The sequence below is a fragment of the Manis pentadactyla genome, chromosome 2, assembly GCF_030020395.1.
Source record: "Manis pentadactyla isolate mManPen7 chromosome 2, mManPen7.hap1, whole genome shotgun sequence".
NCBI classification, from domain to species: domain Eukaryota; kingdom Metazoa; phylum Chordata; class Mammalia; order Pholidota; family Manidae; genus Manis; species Manis pentadactyla.
The window spans coordinates 3,889,995-3,916,106 of NC_080020.1; the positions used below are offsets into that span (position 1 = coordinate 3,889,995).

General features: G+C 41.8%; 1 protein-coding gene across 5 annotated transcripts in view; it reads left to right on the forward strand.

Moving 5' to 3' along the window:
* Positions 1–26,112, forward strand: part of DCLK1 (doublecortin like kinase 1) — a 291,499-nt gene that overhangs the window by 217,527 nt on the left and 47,860 nt on the right. For 4 of the 5 annotated variants that reach the window (XM_036904979.2, XM_036904978.2, XM_036904983.2 and 1 more), the window contains 4 exons: positions 12,187–12,274; positions 14,900–15,008; positions 22,034–22,091; positions 22,592–22,711. In XM_036904979.2, the coding sequence (XP_036760874.1) occupies positions 12,187–12,274; positions 14,900–15,008; positions 22,034–22,091; positions 22,592–22,711 (375 nt within the window). Of the gene's footprint in view, positions 1–1,534; positions 6,353–12,186; positions 12,275–14,899; positions 15,009–22,033; positions 22,092–22,591; positions 22,712–26,112 lie in introns of those variants that run through there. The other variant, XM_036904981.2, reaches the window with a different exon arrangement.

Below are 26,112 nucleotides of genomic sequence, written 5' to 3' on the forward strand. Positions count from 1 at the left end.
CAGCTGTGTTGGCGAGAGGAGCTTTCATCTCGGTGTGGAAGCTACTGCATCAAATAACCCCTCCCAGTTAAAACGGGCCTAAAATGTCCCTACAAACTGATCCTGTTTCAAATGTGGTTAATGTTCTTCTCAAATGGTTGGCTATACTCCTGTTCAGGAAACACTGCAATAAGTGAAAGATGGCAAGTGCTAAAAGAAGACACTTCAAAGAATAAATTAACTCTTTTTATTGCAAATTGGAGAACAGTAGCAACTTCTATTTTTCCTTCTGGGTTGCCTAGCAACATGGCCAGGAAAATGAGTTGGCTGCACCCGCTAACACACACGCACACACACACGCACACACACACACACACACACACACACACACTGCCTACCTCATTTTAAAACACAGGAACAGAAGGAGCTTATTTTAAAGGGAATATTGAGAAATTTGACCACCTTCTTCCCAAATAAGAAAATCTAGATCTTTATTTTTTAAATCAAAATAATTGATTGTGATGAGTTAATCAGGTTTTTTTCCTACCCTTAATATCATCTTTTTATGTTCCCTCTTTTGGGATGTTAGAAGTGTCGTACACAGTAGGAGTCTTCATGCCTGATGTTTTTCCTCAGAAAAATATTAGTGGCAATGTACCAAGCGACCTCTCTATTTTTCCAAAACACTGTTACTTCAGTTGCTGCCTGGAAGTAGTCACAGAAGCTGATCCGTGAACTTTCTTTGGTCCCATTTTTTAATACAGCAGGGAGAAACGTGTTGTGTTGTGTAGGCTGAATGAAGCTCCCTATTAAACTCCCACATTGCTGACTTTTGTAGATTATCTGATCAGTCAGATGATGTGAGGAGTGGGTGGCACAAAACAGAAAAGAGGCCAGGATTCTAGACACTCGCTGCAGATCTGAGCTGGTTGCCTGGCTACCAGGAGAAAGATCTCCTAGCAGAAAGGGGCCGAGGGAAGAAGAGGGGAGCTGATGGCTGATTGGTTGGGGAACGAGAGGACTGTTGGGAAGGGAGGGGGGAGGTCAAGCTTGCATTTTTCTATCTTCCAAACATAAAATTTTGAAAAGACAATGGTTATTGGGTTTCTGCGATGTGCAAATACGACCCTTCGGTTGCTGCTCTGGGACCAGAATTTTCCGAATGCCAGCTGGGGCTCCTAATAACTTATTTTGGGAGGTAAAGGCACTCTTCTTCTACCCAGAATGGGGAGCAAATATGCCAGGAAGAATTGCCCAGACCCATAGTAGCAGAGTTGGCACGGACACATCTCAGGGGCTGTACAACTCAATCCAACACAAAGGAAGGCAAAGCTCATGAACGGATCGATCCCCCAAGGCAAAATGAGCACCATTTTTGTCTGTTTGGATAGTTTGTCAATTATTATCTTTCCTCTTATCCAAATTTGGCGACTCTAAGAGGTCTAATGACATTAGAAACCAAGGGTGCTCAGTCAGGGTCGCTGCACTCCTGAGAGAGCCGCAGGGCACCCAGGACAGCCGAGTAAACACACCTGTACCGCCCTTCATCTTACAGGACCTGGACCGCCCCCTCTCTTCGGATGATTTGGATTCAGTAGGAGACTCAGTGTAAAAGACACAGTGGAGCAATGTATATGGTTTGTGACTGGGAGGGAGCTTCACATTTCCTAAGAAAAATCTAACAGCAAAATACACAGAAGAGTTTTGCATACCTTGAAATCACAAAGCTCAAATCCCGTCCAAGTAAATATACGGGCATTTTGTATTCATGATGTTAACCTTTGAAGGAGATTCTTTTACATCTCCTACATTTTTTTTTTTTGACTGGGGCTGCTTGAATACAATCTCGCTCAGTGGCCGAGGTTCTTCTGCAAGGCCGAGCTCTAGATGAATTTCCTATGCGGACCCAGTATTGAGTAGAAGAACACACTAATGATGAAGCCATACAGTCTGTATTTCTGTAGGTGGGGTTTTCATTTTAGTCATAAGTAGACACGTAGATACAACTTTTCCGTACTTTTACTCAAGCAGATGAAAGAGTGCGACTTGCAGACATATGCTTTCTTAAAGTTATATTCTTCTTGAAATTTGGATTGCTGGTTTTTTTAAAAGGACTTTTATCACCTCAAGTAGGCTTTTCCTAGACATACAAATCTACTTATGTTTTGTGAGTTAATATAGCTGAGGAAAAACTCTCATATCAAGGGACACATCTCATGCAGACTCTATCATGAGGTTTTAGGAATTTCCTTGTTTTTATTGTTACATAAAGTTTATATTTTAACCTTATTTTTTATTGGAAGTAGCATAACTATAGCTTAAATTACATACTAACATGAAGAACTTCTTCAGTGGCATTGCTACCAATTATGCAATTTCTCTCTACAACCATATATGTAATTTTTCAAATGTGTAAAGGCTGAAGCTAGGAAACATTTTTTTTACACCCAGACCTAAAATAAAATTGTGTCTGAACTTCTTCCAAAAGCATCAATTAAACCAAAATTCTCTTAAATGGTGCTGTGTAAATCAAACCCCAAATTTCCAAATCTCTATTCTGATAAATCCTGGGTCTTGCTATGTTTGGGAGCTTTTCATATGCAAAACTCCTTTTGTGTTAAGCCAAGTAAGTCGCTGATTATAACCTGTTGTTCAACGTTAACCTACTAATTCTGCTCCTCTAGTCCTCTGTTAGAAAAATCAGTCAGCTTTGCTTAAACATAAAATAATTATTTTAAAATTGGAATGTTAACAATTTAATGTGTATGGTCTATTATATTTTAGCCATATCCTAGCAATCATTTAGTTGTACTAGTTCAAACACTAACAATTTAAGACTTGTGAAGCATGGTTTTGATATTCTACAGGCTTGACATATCTCAGTAGGTGATAATTAAAACTGTATGCCATTTGGAGGCTTTTACTTGAGTTTTTTTTTTTTTCCAAGTTTTACTTGAAAACTGAATTTAAGAACAAAATGTTTGGTTCAAGATGGAGAGAAACTCAGTTGTCATAAACTGTTCTAAATGTTATCAATTTATCTCCTTGATAAATTGCTCAACTATCAAATTTTACCATCTGGTTTATAGTTACATATGTTACCATATCACTTTCCAAGTGAATAAAGTATTCCAACCAAAAGACAAAGTAAAAAAAAAAAAAAAAAAAGTCCTGGCAATCTAACAGCATTTGAAAACAGCCTTATAATAATTAGTGCCTCATTATCCTGTCTGTTGGAGAGAAAGACACTTCTCTGGCAGGTTATTCGAGAACCACAAACTGGACCGTTCCATCTTGAAAGAACAGTTCATAGTAATACCTGTTCCAGACTTCAGGTTTTAAAACTGTTTCCAATAGAAATGAACAGAGACTCCTGCTGAGATCAAAAGACTGCTTTGTTTTAGCTGAAACAGTAAACATCTGTGAAGTTGCCTATGCTGGTGTCTGTTCTCGTTATGTCTTTGTAAAACGCATTACTTAATACAGTTGAGTCCATAAAAGATTAGTGTGTATTTGACTGAACTGTCAAAAATGCAGAGAAAGCAGGGGAACGGTTAACTTAAATCTGGTGGGGTCAGATGGTCCAGAACAAAAATAAATTCCAATAATTTTAACTTCCCTGAACTGTCAATCTTATGGACAATTACTGCTTAGAAAGGTCCAATAAATGCTATTTGTTCTGGGTAAGTGGCAGATATTGCCAATTGATATGAAGCCCGTGGCTTTGTTTAGACACGGCAAAAAGAAACTGGATTTATCCTAATTGCCGATAGATACCACGGCCAACTTTCCATTCAGGCAGTTCCAAGGAAAATGCTATTCCACAGCATTTAATCTTTTGAACATATGACTTTTATTAAAGGACTGTTCAGGGGCAATATATATCATTTACTTTTCGAAACTAAACTCCCTCAGAGATTGAAACAGCCCGCTGTTTATAGACTTTGAGATCTCTTTCTATGCTGAGTGTAATTCCATTATACTTGTTTAATAGAAATAAAAAAGAGAGAGAAATAAAAAATCCTTAGCCACAAACCAGAAGTTTTCAGTTCGTTGGTGGAATTCAACTGATGATTTATAGGCACTTGAGATGTACTTACTTACAGAATTCTTTTTAAAGAGTGAGACACTACATTTTAAAATTGTCCTGCTGAGTAGGAGAGCTCTGGCAGCAGCCATTTGCATCTTTTGTCCTGTGTTGCTCTTGTTAAAAGTTTGAAGTTTTCTCATTTGCACTCACTCTTTTTTTCTTAGATATCATAGAAAAAGATAGGATAAATATTTCCCTGCTTTCAGCATTTTAGAAACCTAATAATATAACAAGTGTGAAGTTCAGTATGAACTCAGAAGACTGCTTCTGAAAGACACTGTGGTTTGTTTCTTCTTTCTTGCTTAAAGAATTAAGTGGTGGTAAAATCCACCATGTTTCTAGACTGATGTAGGCTGTTCAGCATCAGGCCTACCCATCTGTACACAACCCTGTGTTCTTATATTGGCACATCTCAATAGTAAAAAAAAAAAATCAAATAACGTCTCCTAAAAACATTTGAACCAGCATTTATGTATTGTTCCCTATGTTATGTGTATGTTCCCTATGTTAACCAGCAGGGGTATTTGGTTATATCTATTATAGATCAATACAGGATTGGACTTTTATTTTATTTTTTCTCAACTAAAAAACAGTGAAGTCTAAAAGCCACATTTTGTCATAAAAATGAATGAAAATATAGACCAGTATTCTTGAAAAATAATTCCATATAGTTTAACTATTGGACTAGTTTTTCATATGTGGCCATATAACTATACAGGCATGTGGGAGTTTTTAAATTTGCAGGGCTCAGTGAGAATATGGGTGTGCTTATGTAAGTATTTGTGTATGTTTATAGACCATAAATAATAAAGTATGGTATTTATGACACAACCTTATAAGTTACTGGCTCTTGTGGAATTGAATGTAAAACCTTCATGTCGTAAATTGGGGCATGTTTAAGTTCAAAAGTAGTTTCCTAACCTCCTATAAGTAGAATGGATCCAAATAGTCAGGTGTATTGATTTGTTTTTAAAAAAAAAACCTGGATTGCAGATAAACAAAGAAATTTGAAATTGAGACAAATCCAGTATTGTTAACTATTGAATGTAAACACATATTAATGTTTATATTGTCGTGTCTTAATATTTAATTATTCGAATGAATACTCTCTCTGTTGTTTCTCTAATATGTATGTATTGATGACGTGATTGCCATCAATATTTACTGAAAAATGAAATACTGACTTACAGAGTTGTGAGTGATTGTTATACTGAAACAAAGAGAATCCAGATTATATTTGAATTGAAGTTTAATAACAGAGCCAGATAACTTGTAAGCAAATTGGTATGTTCTTTCAAAACACTGTTCTGAACTGTTGACATATTTTCAGTGGTAGCCTTACTCGCTATGTGTGTGTATATATATAAATATATACACTTTGAAAATGGTAATTCAGTGCATTTGCTATATGTGCACACATCTCCCATTTATACATATTTGCGTTAGTCTTGCTACCGTCTCTAAGTGTGCGTGTTAGCGACAACTGTATTTGATTGATTCCACGGGAATATAGTATGAAAATTGGAGATATATTCAATACACCAATTGCCTGACACAGTTTGTTATCCTGTTGCCTGAAAAATATTTGTAATTTTCAGCCCGTAATGCATGTGGAAAAGATAGGAAATCTGAGGCCCGCCCTGTAATTTGTAAGGGTGCATGATATATAGTGTCTTTAAAATGTACTTCATTTTAGTAAAAATGATGGATAAATTCCAAGATGGTGTAAATGATGCATGTAATACCTGGGTGTTTGTATTATATATGGCCACAAAATGTTTTTAAAGCCAGGCTAGGAGATATCTGAAATGTCATAGGCAAAAAACTATGGGAATTAATTTTCTTGTGATATGTTTTTTGAGTTTATGTTCATCAGCAAGCAAGGAATTGAATTTATTTGTTCTAAGGACTTCCTTTGAAATACACTATGAATGTTATAAATTTGGATAAAATTTTTATAAGTAGGTTGATATGCTTTCTGCTTTTGGTTTGAGTTGCTTGGATGTGTGTATTCTCTTAAAAAGAGCATTTGGTGTTAAAATGTCTTAAACAGCAATATATTAAAAAAATCCGTTAATCGAGGCCGTCAGCAGAGTTTTCAAGAGCTGAATGACGAAATGGTTCATTGACGTCCCCAGTTTTCAAAGTTCCATCATTTTGTGCTGTGGTTTCCTTGTAAAATGTCGTACATTGTGTTTCTCACTGGACCTTGTTACCCCTCTCAGAGTTAACTTTGTGACACTTACCACCTTAGAGTAACTATAAAATAAACAGAAAAAAACACCTGTATTGTTCAGTGAGTTTCTTTCAGAAACCTTGATAAGTAGCCATTGACATTGAAGTGACTGTGTGGGGTGAGGGTACATTCATAATCATATTTTATGGCATTCTTGTGATGTAATTAGCATCAGCAAGTGATATTTGTGACACTTCAGAATGGCATCTAAAGTATAAAATTCTGCCAATAGTAACAAAACAAGATGACTCTCTGATGAAGAATTCTGTTTCATTTGGTTCTAGTAAAATCATTAATACCCTTTCCTTGGGTGCCTTAAGGATAAATTTGTCAGACAAATTGGCAACTGGCTAAAAAAAAAAAGGGGGGAAATTAACAGTTTAAAAACATACTAGCTGTGTCCTGGACTAGAAGGCAATTTTCTCAAATTCAGTTTGTTTACAGGATGAAAACCATGTGTGTGTGTCTGTATATACATTTTAGAAGCACTGAATAAATAAATATATGACATGAATACATAATAAAGTAAACAATGATAATAATAAAGTACTTGATCACCCAATGTTAATTTAGAACAAAACTCAATAACAAAATATTATTTCATTCATAATATGGTACAAGGGAGAATAGAAGATTCTAGTAGCTTAGTTAGAAAAAATATTTTACATTAAAATTGTTATAGATGTCCAGAATTCTGGCTTTAAGTCTAACTAAGGTTTACTAGGTTCATTTTAACCTTTAAAGTGCAGTTTGCCCCACCCCCTCTCACCTCCCAGTCTCTTCAGGACAAATTGTTCAGATTCTGAATTTATAGATTTTGGCCTAAGTGAGTATAGTGACTAGACAGTAGAGGCAAAGAAGACTGCAGTAAAAGCTGTAGCTACATACATTTATTTTCTAACTTTTGACTCCAGTGGCTTTATTAACATGGATTTAATGCCAATATTCCCATTTTCATTTTCTCTTCCTGTAAGGAAACCCATTTCATGAATAAGTTTTCCAGTCTTTGAAAAATGCTGGCCAAATCTTTATGATAACGTTTTACATTTTTCATCTTTTAATATTCATCTTAAGTTATACACAATGGCCTGTACCATAAACTTAATTGAAGCTAAACATACTAAGAAGAATGCAGATAAAGGAATTTGGAAAACAGGTTCCCTTTCTGCCTTATTTCAGATAATGGAGCCTTATTAGTTATCACAGATTGATGTCATCAACTTAACGTTCTGTACCTGCTTGGAAAGTAATGTAGGGTTTTTCTAAACACACACAGAATCCCACTGGTGTCAAGTTTGCTACACCAAGGTCATGATTTAATTTTTATAGGAGGTCATCTTTAGAGATTCTGTAGACCTCAAGTCAAGATCACCAAGACAACTTTGAGTTTTTGAACTATTTATTGGTTGTGTTTCCTTTATAAAGTTGATTCAGTGGATTTCTAAATTCTTTCTTACCATTTTCCAAATCAATACTAACAAAATAATACCTGTATACCAAGACAAAATGACTAGTCACAATTAGACAGCCAAAACTAAAGCTACTGAGTGAGATTTCTCTTCCCTGATTGGATCGATTGAATCAATCGGAAATCTTTTTTCAGTGTGGATCCCAGTGAGTAACACTGTTAATATAAATGGCAGGAGTAACTCATACCACTATATTTAAAAGGAACTGTTTTTTACTACATAGTCGTCAGACACATCTTGATAAAATGTGGTTAGAGCTGTTAGTCAGCTTTCTCACTTGAGAGAGTGTGATAGGTTCTCCATCTGTTCTAAATAACTACCCTTCGGATGTGTTCTTACTTAAGGCAGTACTTTTAAGAAGGTGTGCAATAAAAGCATCCAGGTGCCAGCAACCTGCCCACCTGTTTCCAATTAAATCTGCTTGGAGGTGATAACATTTCAAATGTCACAATATGTCTCAGGGCAGCTAATTGCAAACATTTTTAAACAACTGCATGTTTTGTACTGTATGCCCAGAAACCTTGGAATTAGCTAAGTGAGTGAAGCGATCACAAAAATCTTATCATATGGACTATGGTTAGTCTGCTCAGAAAAAACAAATAGGTGCATTGATTTCATTTATAAGCATGCAAAAATATGTGGGCTTTTCAGCTTCTGTCGGTCATAAATAAATGCTGGTTGATCTTGTTGGTTTATTCTAAAGAGCAAGGACTTACATAGTTTTATGATTTTCAAAATCCTTCAATCAGACTTGTGGACAATAATCAAAATGTTCCAGCACCAACTAAATTAGTATACTTAGGACTAGTAATAAACATATACAAAGAGTCATGCTGATTACTGAATGACTCCAGCTGGGAGAGAGCAAAAATGTTAGGTGACAAAACCAGAACTGAAAAAATAACAGGGTAGAGTGATAGGAATGTAAGAAATGTATACCTGTATACCAAGACGAAATGACTAGTCACAATTAGCCAAAACTAAAGCTACTGAGTGAGATTTCTCTTCTCTGATTAGATCGATTGAATCAATCGGAAATCTTTTTTCAGTGTGGATCCCAGTGAGTAACACTGTTAATACAAATGGCAGGAGTAACTCATACCACTATATTTGAATGACAAATATATGTCAAATGAATGACAAATTGAAGATATGAATGACATTCACCATGCGTAAAGGAAAAGTCTTACACTTGATCTGAAACACCAACCTCCCGAATACAGAATAGGGAGACCTGCCATAAACGTTAAGTTCACTGTAAGGCTATAAAGCTATGGTGCTATTGATAAGCCAATATGACCTTTAAATGCATTTATTTTCTGTTTACAAGGAAGAAAACTATCCTTTCTTGCTGCAGGCTGGTCAGGGTACACCTAGAATGCTACATTTGCTTCGAGCATGAGCATGAACAAGAGATACTGACAACTGGAGTGTGTCTGCAGGAGGGGAAGCTCTATCTCAGCACAAACAATTAAAGAAACTGGGGATATTCAAATTAAGACCCAGAAGGGTCCAGGAGCTATAGCCAAATACCTGAAGCAGTGTCATGTGATAAATGGATTAGACCTGTGCTGGATACTCCATGTGTGAGAGCTCAGGCCCCATAAATGGAAAAGGTAGAGGGACATTATTTCAATATAACTTAAGGAAGAACTTCCTTTACCTCATATGAACAAGTAAGGGGCTGCCTCAGGAACTAATGTGTTCAGGCCTGGAGGTGTTTAAACAGAGGCCATTTGGCCACATAGCTAAGATTCTGTACTGGGAATTTGGTCTTGAAGTCGGGTGGAATAGGTAGTATTTAAGGTCTGTTGCAGCCGCTGAAAGTCTTCCAATCTGTCCATGGTCGTCTTAGAACAGTGTATAGTGTACACTATCTTTCTTCTTTTGGGCAAAGAAGAGGTAACCCCATTAGTTATCTAATTCATTTATTTTACTCTATTTAAGCATAATTAATAAAAAGAACTTTCCATTTTCAGAGTATTCTATTTGTAATGAAATACGTTTTTCCTCTTGAAATTGTCTGTTGCACTCGGCATGAAATTTGAAATTACTTGGGGCACATTTTCCAACCCTAAAGTTGAAAATAAACAAGTTTAGACATAAATAAGTTTGTGTTAACCCTACTTTTTTTTTGGTCTTAACTGGAGCCTAAAATCCTTGAGAAGTTTTGTTCATAAGGCAGAGAAAACACAGCTGGCATTGTGGCAAGGATTCAGAGCATCAGATGTTTGGAAGGCTGTTGAGAAGGCAATTCATTAGTTGATAAGGCAGTTTAGTGAAAAATAGCCAGCAAGTTTATAGAACATTGCAGTTGAAAAGATGTTTTCATATACTTTGGGTCAGAAATTCTATATTGGTGTCTGATGTTCTTATTAAGAGAACAAGCTTTTGGAATTGAGTATGTAAATGTGGACATCTTTGCTAGGAAACAGTGCTACTAGTCAACTAATTTGGGTGCTTGATGAAAGACTGGGTCTTTGTGTTCGAAAATATAAAACACCGTATGACATGGCAACACCTGCCATCCCAACCCACAGCATGTCTACATTATTAAACACCATTTGCAGAGCTGCTGGAAGCAATTCAAGGATCGGAGAGCCCAGAAGAGCAAGTCTGTATTTTAGACATTTGCTTGGTGTTTTTCTGCTTGGAATGCCATTATACCCACAGCAGAGCAAGGAGACGGGGGATAAAAGATCTCACTGTTCTGGAAAATACACACCTTCCCCTCAAATGTGTCAATGTTAATGTTTATTTTCTCCAGACACGGACATCATAAACCTGCCTTGTCTCAGCCTTGTATTCCAATATTATAAATATAAGGTTTTCACGAACAGACATCCGTAAAAGTCAGCAGAGCATGGCTTAGCAGCTCATACATTCACAGCACCTTCGACAAGAGTATCGTTAGTGCCACTCCAATAAAAATTCTAGTTCAAGGTCGCAATCCAAATCCGTCTTTCTAGCCTAGACGTGGGACAAATATGAGAGGCAGGTTACAAAGAGGGGCACTGGAAGAGAGAGGATGGCAGAGGACCATAAGCAAATTTCAATAGCTCAAGCCATCAGGCTGATATTGATGGGTATTCTTATGATATTGGAAATTAAAGCACACCGCACACACTAAGTGTCATTCAGAGCACACTAGAGTAACCACGAAACTTCTAGATTGTCCTGTAAGGAAGCAGACGCATCACTGCTGTGAATTTAACTCTTATCCCACAGTGTCGGCTCTGATGAACTCATCCCGTGGAACATATTCATCTTAGCAGCCAGGGAAATGGCCTGTGGCACTGGACTCAAATGGCCCTGCAGTGATTTAAGTACCATTTCCTCAACTCTATTAATCTTTTGGGTAAAAACTAAGATCTCTGAACTTCCTATGCAAGATACTGTTGAGCATAGTGAGATTATATAAACCTTCTCTTCCCTCCTGCTTTGTGCACAGTTAAGGTTGGATGGAATGGGGAGGAGGTTGAAGGGAGACAGGGAAACAGGGGAAAAAAACAGGTCAGCTTGCTTCTGGCCACCTCTTCGTTGTTCTTTCCACTACAGATGCTCTTTTTCCCGCCTCTGCTCCACAGACACTGCCTCCTGGTCCCATCAGGCCGACCAAGTGGATAAACAAAGGGGGACAGAAGGAACATCTTTAGGACAAGTTGTGTTTGCCATTTAGAAACAGCACTGAAACATGCCAATTGTTCTCGTAAAGAATAGGCGCAGAGATGGAAAGGTTCATTGTTCAACGTTCTGCCCCGTAGCGGATCATAGTATGAAATATTTGGTATTGTTTCATCCTCTGAACTTTGTGATCATGTTGTCATCCTATTTGCTCTCATGGATCTTGGGTCAAAAAACACCCAAAATACATGGGAATCGCCAGGCCTAGGCTTTTGTTCCCATCATTGCCTCCGAAATATTATGTAACATTTCACATGTCGATAACCTATGTAGTGCTTGCGTCTTTCTCTCAAAGTGACATGAACAAACCCACTCTTAAACCTTTCTCCAAGGATATGGTAAGGCTGAATTTTTTTTTTTAGGATATTCCATAAAACCAAATTGAAGAGAAGTGTTTGCCCATGGTAAGGATAGAAAAAATACTGGATGACATCGAATGGCGCCATATTTGAGGCCCGTTGGCAGATAGACTATGGAAGAGTGAGGTGAGATGCTGGAAATCTGCCACGCCTACAAGCCGTCTAAAGGATGCTAATTTTGAGAAAAAGGACATCCGGATTTACACAGTTGACAGCGCCTGGTCGGGGTTGACAGGGTGGGAAGAAGGGGTAGGCCTCATGGGAGAGAGTAATGCTCCCCGGGCCTGGGCAGCCATCTCCTGAGATCCGGCGCCAGGCGTGCCACCCGGGCATGTTCATCCTTCATCTTCTGCTTCTGTTCCCCGACAGAGCGCTCCGCATGGCGGCTCCTCCACTTCGCTTGCGTCCACCAAAGTGTGCAGCTCGATGGACGAGAACGATGGGCCAGGAGAAGGCGGTGAGCTTAGGACTGGGTGTCTGAGAAGGCTCAGCTTGTACGGGGGGCCAGAGGATGGGGTTGGATAAATGGATTGAACTTCTGGGAAACTAACTTATCAAGCAAAATGAAATATGCACCAGCCCCAAGGGTCATAGCAAGGGGATAGGATTGATCAATGCCCACTCTCTGGAAACAGGAAGAGGGCCTTATCCTAACCGAGACAGTTCACATGCCCTGAGGGTGTAAGTATCCTAAGAAGGCCGGCTGTTGCCCACTTTGGAAATGAAAGGGGGGGGTTGGCCACCTTAGCCTTCCCAAAGACTGTTCATTTTCAATATATTAAAGACAATTTACTCTCTTGATTGATGGGGATAGCCCTGCAGATGTCCCCTAATGTAAGTGAGTTCAGTATGTGAAAGTACGGCTTCACAAAAAGAATTAGTCACTGGCAATTGCAAAAATGTTCTTTGTACCATGAGCTAATTCACTTTAGAATTTCTCTGTGATGTGGTCAAATGACCTGGATTCCAGAACTGACTTCTACGCTAAGTCACTGGATTGTTTTGGATAAAGTCTCTTTGGCTCTCCCCATCTAAGTTCCTCATCTGCGAAATGAAAACTGTGAAACATGCCTTTCTCCTCCGTGGCGGTTGTTATAAGGTCCACGTCAATCGTGGGCAAGTTTTTAGAAAAGTATAGAACTGATATGATCAGAACACTGTTAAAGGGTCAGTGCCCCTTCTCAATTCTGTTTTAAATGGTATGATTTAATTTTCAAAAAAAAAAATACCTTTGTGAAGGAAGCACTTTTATTATGTTAGGTGAGATGTGTGATTTACCCAAGAATTATTTCCTAAATACCATGCAATATCAGACATTTCTTTTTGTGTTTCCAGAAATATGAAAGTCAGCCACCCAGAAGTGTCTTTTGTTTGAATGTGTTGTCTTTACCTAAGGAAATGAGATGGTCCTCAGCTAAGCCTCTAACAAAACCTTCTTAGCGAAAGGCCTAAAAGGTCCATTTTATCAGTAGTCAGGGGAAATCAATCCCCCTGTGTTCTCCGGGTGGGTCCCTCAGTGGCGCGCCTGCGGGAAGGAAGGGTAGATGTAATACAAGTTTCTACTTCGATTTTCCATCCAGACTCAAAGTTGTGCCCGACAGCCAAGGACGGTTACTTAAATTGTCTATGTAGTAAAGCCTTAAGACGGTGTCATCTGCGAGATGTTTTATAAATTTGGGTCCTTGGCAGTGGATCTGAAATATCTCCAACTGTCTCCTCTAATTCCCAGGGAGTAGGCAGAAATCCCCAGGCTGAGTGTTTTCAAAAAGAGACAGAATTATTGGCCGCTTCGGGTGGGAGGGCAGAACTGGCCCCAGCTCTCACTTCATTCTGGAGACCACCGTGCTGGCTTCTCGTGGGCTAGGAGTAAAAAGTCACCTATGAAGAGAAGAGGCTCCCTAAAATACCAAGGGGAAGCGTGGCAGGGGCACACGTCCTGCATCTGTCCTTCCCAGAAGTACCACCCACCCTAGAGTCCAGCAAGGTGCAGACTGATTGTTTTCACAGCCCCACAATGTGGTGCTGGGGACTGCGTCTCCATGTGGTCCCCGACAATGCACACGGAGCGAGAATGCAGAAATCCCCATGCACACCCATGTGCTACCTAAGGTTTTAATTTTATTTTGAGAAGAAATGCGTAGCCTCAGTTCATGATGAAAGGTCAGAATAGGAGCACCTTTAGAAAGCACACTAGGCTTCTGTCACATTTTGTATTCAGGTTGCCAGTGGGGGTGCTGGGATTTGTAACTTAAAAGCATGTAAATTTTAGAACCCAGCTATAAAAGGCTTTTTACACCCCGGAGATGTTAAAGGTTATCCAATATATTTATGTGACCTAAGTGTGGCTTATTTAGTTTTATGGCCGTAGATATTTAAAGCATTATTAGGCATTTGTTAAAATATTTCAAAATGCATCTTAAGGGGGAAAATGTGTTGTGTTAGTGGCACTAACATAATTGAAACTACAAAACTGTTCTGTTCACAGACATAATAAATACTGCAAGTTTAACTCAACATCTGCTCTGCAGGTTGCTGGTGAGAACATTTATCTAAAATCTCACTGATACTGGGGAGGGGTGGCAGTCAGCTTAGTTATAAGGGATTTTACAGAGATCTCCATTTCAGGATGTAGTAAAGCTAAATGTCCAAACAGCAGGCGTTTTTCATGTTTGTACAATGTCAGGCAGCCCGGAGTCCTTTACAAACTGCATTTTCCTCCTGAGCCATGTCTAGGAATGTCCTTTCTCTGTACACAGTGGGTATTCAGTAAACGCTATTGATCAAATTGGCATGAAATACAAAGAGCCTGCTCGGCTGCCCCCTGCAACAGGAACATAAGTTACTCTTATGGAGGTGGGAGTGGACCCCAAGGTTTTCTGTTTCCTTTTTATCATTTGTCTTAGTAAAAACTGTTAAGTATATGTTATCAGCAGGGGACGGGTGCTCATGGCTCCCTGTACAGAAAATGACTTATTGATTCTGAATCGGTTCCGGTCTATTCGATGGTACTTTGCAATGTCTCTTTTGTGTAGCATCTGCGTCCCCTTTCCTACCAATAAAAACATACTAATGATTCTTTCAGAAGTGTCGGAGGAAGGCTTCCAGATTCCAGCCACAATAACAGAACGATACAAAGTTGGAAGGACAATAGGAGATGGAAATTTTGCTGTCGTCAAGGAATGTATAGAAAGGTGAGAAGAACATCGTTTGCGTTGAACTTTAAAGGAAACATTTGGCATTACGTTTTCCAAGATTATGTCTTTATTCGCAGTCTGTGGCGCATATGGAATAGGTTAAGGTCTGAACCCCAGATGTTAAAAAAAAAATTTTAAAGGGAAGCCCATCTAACAACAGATTTGAAAAATGTACTGATTCCTGGGGACAATCTATAAATTAAGGACTTTGATTTTTCTTTTAATGTACTCAGCAAAACTTTACCAGATTTTTCAGGTAAGTCCTTGCAGTTTGTTAAAAAAACCCACAAAACGTATTGAATAGTTTCTTCTATGCTTTTCTAAGACATTTTATAGAGGTCAGAACATTCCTGTATAAAGAGTATATATCTCTAACGTACTATCATAAAATTAAATATAATAATCTTGAAAGTGTTAAGACGCATATGTACTAATCCCAACAAAAACGGTAGTTAATACATCAAAATGCTTTAAAATGAGTGAGCTAGGTACTCTGATTGGCCTCGGGAAGGGTTTCAGTGGAAGGTTTGTTGCCGAGATCTTTGTACTTAATCAACGACAGTAGCTGGCGACTACTAAGTGGAGAAGCGACAGCTAATAAAGTTAGAGCCCAGATTACAGTAGCTTCAAGCCCTAGGTCCAACATTAGATTTGGAATTCATTTCTTGAGCTGTTTCTTGCTTTACAGGGACCTGACCAGCCCCAGCTTTTTCCTAGAGCTGGTGAGCCGAGTGTTGAAAAGTTGGGGGGATCTTGCCTCCTTCCCTAAGGCAGGGTGTCGACTGGCTTCCTGGGGGCTGGCCTGGGCTGTGCGTGCTCCCCTGGGGCTCTTCTCTGTCCCCAGGCACTGGGCACACTGCTAGTCACTCAACAGTGTGTGAGAATAATGCTCCTGCACGACCATCAGGAGGACACCTCAGACTAGAAGATTTAGCCTGTGAGATCCAGACGGTGTTCTTCTCCAAGGGCTTTGATGGGGAAGCACACGTCCACGGCACATTAGAGCTGCAAGTCTGCACAGGGCCTCAGACACCATGAGGGTCTTTAGTTTGGCCAGCGTCCTCCGATTGCCCCCTGCACCCTTTCCCACTCTTCGGAAGTCGTTTCTCTAAGGTGGCAGAGCCTCATTAAGCTGCCCTCATGCAATAGACCTCAAACTTTGCTCCACCTCAAAGTACCGGGGGGCTAGAATATTCCCAACGGGGACAGGGACCCAGGCTAGCAGCCGCTCTTTGGAGAACAGAAGTAACAGCTTGGAAAATCTCTTAGTTGATACCGTTAGGCCACCTTGTTCCTCTTCTTCTCCGTCCCGCCCTCCCACCATGCAGCTTGACCACTGGTTGCATTATTGCCAAATATAAACATTTTCCCAGTCCTTTCCTTGGCCTCACACCCCCAAAACCAGGAGCAGCCACTGTTTGCTGAGCATAAACTATACATGATATTTCATTGCATTATAATAATCCCATAATATCAGTATTGTCTCCATATTATACAAAGAAAGCCTGGAGAAGCCCAGTGTCTGAAGTTGCTCAGAGAGTAAGTACTCAGCAAGGTGTGGATCCCAGCCCTGCTCCAAAACCTGTGCTTTCCACCACTCTGCCCCGGCGCCTCCAGCAAGGGGTGTTCATGCGAATGTGGCCCAGCTGAGCCAGGGTCACTCCCACCCCGTTGTCCCTGTAAGAAGAGGACAGAAAGGAAATTGGGAAAGCCATCCCTAAAGTGGTTGATGGAAGCGTGTGTGTGTGTTTATATAATTTTGTATTTCCTTTTCACTTTTATTGATAGTGCAATTATTTTTAAGTTTACTTCCACAGTAGCAGAAAATCCCATATTTTAGCAGATCGCCAAGCCCTTTCCACAGTGGGGCGTCTGCGTATTTGCCAGTGTTTCTTGTCTGTTGCGTCTGGCAAGGCAGCCGTATGCTGTCCCCTGGCTAGTACGTGGATCACGATGGCATTTTCATCCATCACTGCTGGTCTTCCCACAAAAGGAATTTCTCATGTCTCCATTCCAGAATTAATCTACGTCTTTCTAGTGTGGACTGTGTTCATTTCACATGAGTTCACATCTTGGGTCTCATTGTTCGAACTTTCAGAGTCTAAACACCAGATTGTTCACAAAGTGTTAATATTCTACTCCCGCTGAACGAGGACATATGGCGTGTGTTCTCTCTCTTCAGAGGCTGCATGAAACATTCTTTGAATATTTTGCAGGGGTCCAAGAAAATACATGCGAGCTAAGAACGTCGTGAATGGCACACGTTGCTTGCGGGCACACTCCGCCGTATTTGGAAGCATGAATGTGTATTAACAAGAGCAAGTTGTATCCCCCACCACGTTAATGTGCTGACACAGAGAAGGGTTTCCTATTTTTTGTACACCAGTGGGTATAAAGCCAGTCGTGCACCCATCCTTCCTGCCATTGTTCCGTGCCAGTACCTCCTTTGTCAGTGGCTGCCAGGTCCTTCCAGATCTCTGCCTGTCCCTCAGAAGCGATTCTCTAGGAGCCTCAGGAGTCCCTAGGACATAGACAAAGTTGGTAGACTGAGACGTGCTCTATTTTGAGGTTGTTTTGTGGAGCATTTTGAGGCATCAAAGAAAACTCAAAGAGGAGCGCAGCCCTAAGGGGAGGTCAGAGCAGGAGTAGGAGGTGCCTTTCGTCTCTGGCATCCCTGGCTCTGTGGACGGATCACCACGAGCCGTGACAGTGTTGGCTGACCCTTGGCGCTCCTCTGCACCTGCATGGCTTGCATTGTTTCAGTCACGTAGGCATCAGAACTGTACTGAAGTTCTAGCTGCTCAGGGTTTTCCCTCTCTCCCTCCTTGCCCCCTAAACCTGAAGAACAGACACCAGAACAGGCGTCCCTGGCAGTGAATGGAGGCGGGCCCAAGCTAACCTGCACAAGTGGAGACTTTAGGGGCACCAGGTGGATTGTGTCCACCCAGAGAATGTTTGGGATTCTCAGGAACTTCAAGAACCCTGTACCCATAGTTTGAAGACATGTCCTTCTGAGATTTGGAGGGGTCACGATGGAGAAGCACAGGGATCTCTTAGCTAGCTGACAGCATCCTTCTCTCCTGCCTGACACCTGACAGTCATAGAGCCTGTGCTCAAATTCGAAATAAAACTCCACTCTAGACATGACGACAGGGCCTCTGGGGTGGCCTGCGGTGGCCTTGCAGAGGAGGCTTTATTATGATTACTTGGTAAAGAAAGGATGCTGTTTACTAACGCCTTTGTGGGAGTGGGGGGTCTTCCTGGCTGTCCTAACTGCCACCAGCCTCTGAAGTTGTCACAACTCCACAGCAATGTTTGCAGGACCCGCTGGCTGAGGCCCATGCCAGGCACTTCTGGGGCTGCAAAGAGAGACGAAACACCCCTTCTGCTTGAGAACCTGACCCGTAAACCAGGGTTCAGTAAATGCCACGGGAAGGAATGCCTGGGACGCCATTTTTCCTTTTGCCCATAACCTTTTCAAAAGCCCTGGAAACATAGCAAAGAACACCAACCAAAAACACCTTCACCCGGGGCACCCCAGTCTCCTTGGGCATCTCCTTGGTATCAGCTGCTATCCCCTCCCCTACCCAGAGGGGCCTGAGAATCCCTAAGTCAAACACGACAGCTTTCTCCCAACCGTTTTGAGCACAGACATTAACAATGAGATGCAGTTCAAGCTTGTGAAATTTGGAAATTTCTCTTTAACTGTTTGGGCTCTAGCCTTAGGCCAAACTTACTAGGAAGGGCGCCCCACAAACTGACTTCCCACAGACGAGGAGGAGGACAAGTCTGTCTTGCTGCTGCTGTTGGGTGGCATCCGAGGGCTCTGCAGTTCTGTTAAAGATCAAGAGAATCATTTCAGGAACAGAGAAGCAAATGGCCTGTGTGATCACCAGCCATCCAAGTGTCTAGTATTCTTTCTAATACAATAAATTGTAGATCTCTGGGGGCCAAGGGCCAGGTCTGGCTCGCCGTGCTTGTTACTGCTTGCTGAATGATCCCATGGGCACAGCAGCCCCCGGATTTCAGGGCATCTAATACTTTTTTTAAGGTTTTATTCCTTGCCAAATGTTTTCATTGACCAACTTAAAGCAAGCCGTTGAATTTTTATTCCTATGGTATACATTTAGTCCTAACACCTGTTTTCAGGCTTATTTTCCAGACTCAGCCACTATGCTGTAAACATATACTTCCAGTAATTAAGGATTTTATTATGATTTTATTGTTTTGCCCTCGAGGAATCAAGAGAGAAAACTTGCAGTGTTAATTTTGGTGGTCCTCTGGGGGGCTCATGGTCTGCTATAAATATGGGGAAATCTAATTGAGTGTTTAACACTATTGTGTAGGTTCTGGGTGGTGAGCCCACACGGCCCTTTCTCCTCACAGGCTGGAGGGCCACGCAGCCCGGCCTTGCTCACCGTTTCCCTGCGGCAGGACGCTCAGGCTGTGACCTGATTTCCCCTGGTCCTGGCTGCCAGGGCGCCCACTTGCTCCCCGGGGCTTCTGCTCCTTGTCCGTCTGACTGTGGGGGGGATTCAGCTTCCCTGGGTCACAGGCCAGCCTTTTGCTTTGAGTCCTTTAAATTTCCTCATTCCAGGGAAACAGAGGATCAAATGCCAAACACAGGGAATGGCAGAGCTGAGACATCCCCCTCTTCTCCCAGCACCATGCCACCCATCCGTCCCCTTTGTGGAGGCGCCAGACGGAAATGCCCGCTGCACCCCCGCTGCTGGCCCTGCCCAGGACCACTGGCTTTCCTCAGAGCAGCCAGTCCAGTCGTCCAGATACCCCTGCCACCAAATGCCGTATCTTAAATAAGATGGGAAATGACTCATCTCGTGGGCTTGAATCTCAGATCTGCTTTATTGTAACTTCTTGGATTCATGTAAAGCAGAATCCAGACGTTCAGCTTTTAGTTTTCCTCCTGAGTATTTTCAAATTTGCAGACAAACTCTTCAGAAGCCTTGTAGGGCCAAGCTGCTTTGAGGGACCCTGTGATCCTTGTAGGATGTAAGGAATCCCCTTGTATGTGAGTCCTTCCACTTTCTCCTCTGTACATTTTTAATTTCTAATGTTTAATGTTTTGTTTTCCCTCTTAACAAAGGGCTCTTTCTCCACCCCTCCTGCGTGGCCTCGCTGATGGCCTGGGCTTTACATGGAGATACCTGGCACCACAAGCCCTGCCTGCATTTAGCATAGCCGGCCCGTGTTCCTGTGTGATGGCTTCTGCCCTGCGTGGGCCTGAAGGATCAGCAAAGGCGGAGTGGGCGGGCATCCCTGGGCCTCTTAGTCGGTTTCTTCATGAGGCTGAGGTGGCTCGGTTTCCCCTGGACCCTCCGCTGTGCAGGAGGGCCACCCTGAGGCAGTGAGGTTTCCCTGCCGCCGTCTGAAATGCAAAGGAAAAGCCCTCTGTGGTGAATACAGGCTTCAGAGGCATTATTTTATTCTTGTTTGATTCACCGCGTACAGTTGACTCTTGAACGACACTGGTTGGAACTGTGCAGGTCCACTTACACATGGATTTTTTTCAATAAATATATTGGAACATTTGGAGAGATTGGAGACAATTTGAAAAAACATTTTCCTTTATCTTACTTTATTGTAAGAATACAGTATGTAATGCATATGATATACCACATATGGGTTAATTCACTGTTTATGCTATCAGAAAGGCTTCTGGTCAACAATAGGTTATTAGTAGTTAAGTTTTAAGGGAGTCAGATTTCATACACAGATTTTCTACTGTGTGGGGAGTCAACACCCCAACCCCCCCTCCCAGTTTTGTTCAAGGGTCACCTGTATAATCATGCCAACTTGGTCCGTGTTTATTGAGTGTTTTTGCAAGCTCTCACCATGGAGGTGCGTGGACGTATAGTGGGTGAAGCAATCTTAGAAGCAAATGACATGAGTATTTCTTAAATGCCCTTGAAATACTTTGTTCCTATCTGGCCTCTTAATTTGCTTATAGGCAAATCGGTATCTTGCTCTAACAGGAATTAGAAATCTCCCTTCAAGTCTCTATACTGAAGATTTTTTAAACCTTATTTTAAAATTTGTTCTTCATCAACCTCACTCCCACCTCATGTGCTTGAATCCCTAAAATTGGCTTCTACATGTAGTAGAAAGCTAGGTTGATTCGGTTTCCCACCAGAAATGAAATGTCAGTGCTTATGGAACTGTGGTTTCTTATGGTTATTAGGTATGCATTGCATCCTTCAACAATGGATCTATCCACTTTGGCACTACAGTGTCTTAGAAATGTTAACACAAGTTAGGAAACTATTCAGAGGTAGCCGCATAAAGCCCCCCTCCCATCATGGAGGAGGGGCAGGGTTGGCTGGGGTCTGTGTGAAGTAAAGACCCCAGGACTCAAGAGTTCTGATTTTAATGCTGCCATGTGGCTTTGGGAAAGGGAATTATTAATTGCCACCTCCATTTTATTTCTCTGAAATGAGATAGCCCTAAAAGGCCCAAGAGGTCACAGGGAGCTCAGATCATGGTTGTATCCCTTTCTATAACCTTGCTAACCTTGAACATATCATCCATGCATTCTCCAGAAGAACTCATAGGCTTGCACGCTGAGTCAAAGTCTAGAGTGTGAACTTCTTGAGAGTTTTCAGTGTGACTGTGAGGATCATCGAGAAAATTGTCACAGCTTGTAGAGAACCTCAAGAAAGATTGGGAAGAAGGGGAGAGACTTGCATCCCCTTTATGTCCAGACCATACACTTCAGAGGGAAGGGTGGGGTCAGGGCAATTTAGCAGGAAGAGTTACATGTGGCAGTGGCGATTGGTATGGCAACATTTGCAGCGCACAGTGTTTCTGTGCCAGCATTTTCCTCGTCTTTACACTTGGCCAACCCTTTACAGTTCACATATTTCTTTTAAAAAAGGAAAAGAGAATCTTGTGCAAAATAGTCACAGCATGGTACAAGATCTGTGGGGTAAGGAATTAATCCTTAACAAGATGATTCAATACATCTGAAATTAAGTTTGTATTTTAAAAATACTTTCTCTTTGCAGGTCAACTGCTAGGGAGTATGCTCTGAAAATCATCAAGAAAAGCAAATGTCGAGGCAAAGTATGTATAAGGTTTTCTCTCATGAAAATACAGTTTCCGGGGGGATAGGAGAAACACATAGATCAGCTCCCAAATAAACATAAGTTCACCCTAGGAGTTGCATTTTGGTGGAATAGAATGTTATTACATATTTATTAGAATATAACTTTATTCTATAAATATTCCTGGAATGAAAGTGAATAGAATGATTGAATTTTTTCCCCTTACTTTGTTTGCTTGTTTGTTTTTCTTCCATTACTTTTGTGATTTCAGTTTCATTCCATCCTCCTATATGCAGTTATATTTATCATAACAGGTTCTGAAATTATAAGCACTCTCTAAGGATCTTCAACATCTTTTGGCAATTCTGGACTACCTGAATATCAAAATCAAGATATACTCCTTGTATTTTACCAAAATACCCCTCCTCTCAGTCTCGAATAGCACAGTTTTATTCATTCAGTTAGCTTCTGTTATGTTTTGATGTGTATATTGATTGAGATAACTTTGCCCTTGACCAGGAGCACATGATCCAGAATGAGGTGTCTATTTTAAGAAGAGTGAAGCACCCCAATATTGTTCTTTTGATCGAAGAGATGGACATGCCCACTGAACTGTATCTTGTCATGGAATTAGTAAAGGTGTGTATTTTGGAAAAAGAAATAAGCCTGTATAAGGCACCCTGCCTTTCTATACTAGACAGCTCTCTCCTTTATTTCCTGCCACCAATATCCAGTCTCTCATTTCTATGCATTTGTCATAATGGTCAAGAGTGTTAACACTAGGATTATACTGCAAGAGTTCAAGTCCCAGCCTTGACCTAAATTAGAATAATAGTAGTACCTATTAGGAATGTTACTGTGAGCATAAGAGTGATGACTTTCATCAGTTTTTAAGACACAGGAAGCATTAGATACTGATACAGCTATTGTTATTGTTGTAGTAGCAGTTACTCACTTTTCCATGAACTACATCGAAATGTATGACCTACATAATAGAATATTTTTCTATTATGTTGTGGTCACTAACATAATAGGAAAATAGCACAGTCCTAATAATAACATGCATGGTCTGCTGCCTTGCAGTAATATTACAACCTTATCCTGTCACATCAAATTACATTTTATTCTATTAAACCATAGAGTATAGGAGTGGCTGAATGTTGATAATGGTTGAATCAAAATGGAAGCTGACTTGTCTGTTCCCTCTACTTCTCTATTTAAAATGTTCAGTAAAATAATTAGAAGTTTTCAACAATTGAGTGTTTACATTTCATGGAGTTAAATTTTTCTCAAGCCTTTTCAATCATGTTAATTTCACTAAAGGTGTAAGTAACTTCTACGTTAGTTGTAAAATGCTATAAATTAGTCACACTGCCTTCTTCATCCACCTAGAACCTAGGGATTCCAGGAACTACGTATGAGAATCCAGGGATTCCAGGAAGCCACAGGCCCCAGCTGGTGGCAGAAACCAGTGGAGTGGGGTAGTACCTCTTGTAAAGATTTAAGGCAAAAGAAGCACTTGATAAGCTAATCTTTACTGCAGAGAAAAATGTTCATTCTAGGGCCTTTAAACTTTAATTTTCTGATTGCTTTACTTTAGATCTGTTGGCAATGTTTTTACTTGGTGGTTATTTATAGATGAAGCCAGCATTTTTCTCCTTCAAGTTAGGATTTTTTTTCTTTTAATGGGAGGGGGCTTGTTTGTTTGTAGGAACACCAGGTGATTGTCATGTTTGAGGCTGAGGGAGCTAAAAATGTTAAACAGTAATTCCAACAAAGAAATGATTTCATTTACTCAGAAGATTTTCATATTGGCCATTTATTACCAAATGAAGCTTGGTAATTACTAACATTGTAAATTATGCTTTCTGCAGCGCCAAACAGTATTTTTACAATGACTCTAAATTTTAGAGCAATTGCTACAAAACAGTCCTGTTGCCACTCTGTGTGCTGTGAAAAATGGATTTCTTCCCTGTTTTTGGAGCACTAAGACGAAATTAAATGTGAAGATGAGACATGGAGGAGGCGAAGGCTTAATTAAGAGTTCAGAACACATTTTGTGGGAAAGCTTAGTCTGATCGTCAGTCTTGTGTGTAGCCAGGTGACAACAGCTAAGTGCCACTCGGGAGGTCCTCACTTCACCCTGACAGCCTTTGCAAATTCTCTCTGGGTGACCAAGGCAGCCCAACAAGATGAGAGAGTATCTGCCTCATCCATCCCTGGGACCCCTCTGTTGTGCCATTAGATCAGACTGAGTCTGACCACGGACTGCTGGGAGGCCGGGTCTGGAGGCATTCCATGCAGTGAAGGCCAATCTCAGACTTGACTCGAAAGACTCTATATTGTTTTCTCTGAGAAATTTAGCAAGGGCCATGCTCCCCAAACCCTGAGTCCAGAGGTGTGCCAAAGAGTGCCTGAAGCTCTAGGATAAACCAGGCCTGTATTCTGGGAAACAGTGAAGTAACGGTTATGAGGAGCGACAGTCCATAATTACGAAGAGCAGCCTTTAGACTTGAGCCTGCACACGTGTGCACACGCAGACTGCTTGTATGTTCAGAGGAAGGCAGGCCTTGAAGAGGTGGCCCTGCGGCCAGGCCCTGAGAGAGCACAACAGGAGCCAGCCAGACCAAGGAAGTAGTGGGGTATCCCAGGAAGGGGACAGGGTTGGAGGGCAGAGTGAGTTGGGCCTGCTTTGGTGACCAGGCAGGAAGTACCCTACCTGGAGCATAAAGGTGACTGGTCTAGGTCGTGGCAGGAGATGAGGTTGGACAAGGAGGCATGAAGGCTGGGGGCAGAACATGGAGAGCCATGGGTGAGAAATGCTGGTTTCTTGCTGGGAGGAAGACACTGCCATGCAGGAAGGTATGAGTCTGCACAGGATGCTTTGAGCAAAGAGCATGAAATGGTTCAAGTGGTAAGGCTCTGTGACAGCAATCCAGGCATGATGCCACAAGAACGTCCACTCGAAAGGTGCACGCGTGGCCCGGGCATGTGTCTGAGGCCTGCCTCACAGGAAGGCTGGGAGGATTTGTTGACTGCTTCGCTAGGATGGAGAAGAAACGAGATTAGGGGCGTGGAACCCAGGGAGCTGCGGTACCTGGGGAGTCCTTGCCGGTCGCCACAGACAGCCACACTCCATACGGTGCACCAGGGATGGGGTCACATAGACCACAGTGAGAGCCCCCCCTCCTGGACTGGCTTGAAGCGCCCTGCAGACACGCGTGGAGCAGCCCTGCCTCTGAGCGAAACAACACGGAGGGAAGGTGTTCACTTCAGAAACATGTCTGGGCTCAGCTGGGGGACGGCTGACGCTCTTCTGCAGGCAGTGAGAGGAGCCTCCTGAGTGGACACCGTCCCAGGAGGCCAGGCCAGGTTGTAAGACCTGAAAATTGTCCCCTCCTCCGAGTGCTCGATTGTGGTCTTGCTGTTTACAAAGTCCCTGTCCACGTCAGGCAACAGGTGAACAGAACTGGCTATGTGCGTGGCCACTTGGTGCAGGGTGGGGCCAGCACGATGCGAACATTGCCAGCAAATCAGACCCACATTCTCAGACAGGGTTTCAAATCCACGGCACTAAAACTGGAGCCTAAAACCACCGTTTCACCAAATAATAATAAGTGAGCGAGGAACAAGGGAAACAAAAAAAAGGTCAGGTGCATAATAGCCCCAGAAAACTTTCTCTGAAATCTCTCCACCCCCCTCCCTCTCTTTGTCTCTCAGCTTTGGAATGACAGGTCCTCATCCTTTTCTCTGTTCCTTATAAAGAAGCACATTATTGAAAGTGAAAACACTACGCCCACCCTGAGGAAGCGAAATCTAGGGAACGAAGGGAACTGTGTGCGTGTGTGTGTGTGAGTTTCACAAGGCAGCAGAACATTGCGTGGAAGGCATGGTCCCAGTGTGCCCTGTTTCTCACGTGCGGAGGGTCCGGGTTATGAACTGGAACGTCTGCTGGCAGCTGATCCGAAGCAGGCAGCGTCCGAAGGCCTCTGCCTGCCTGGGGAGCGGCTCTCCCCTGCTCCCCGGCTCAGGCCTGTGGG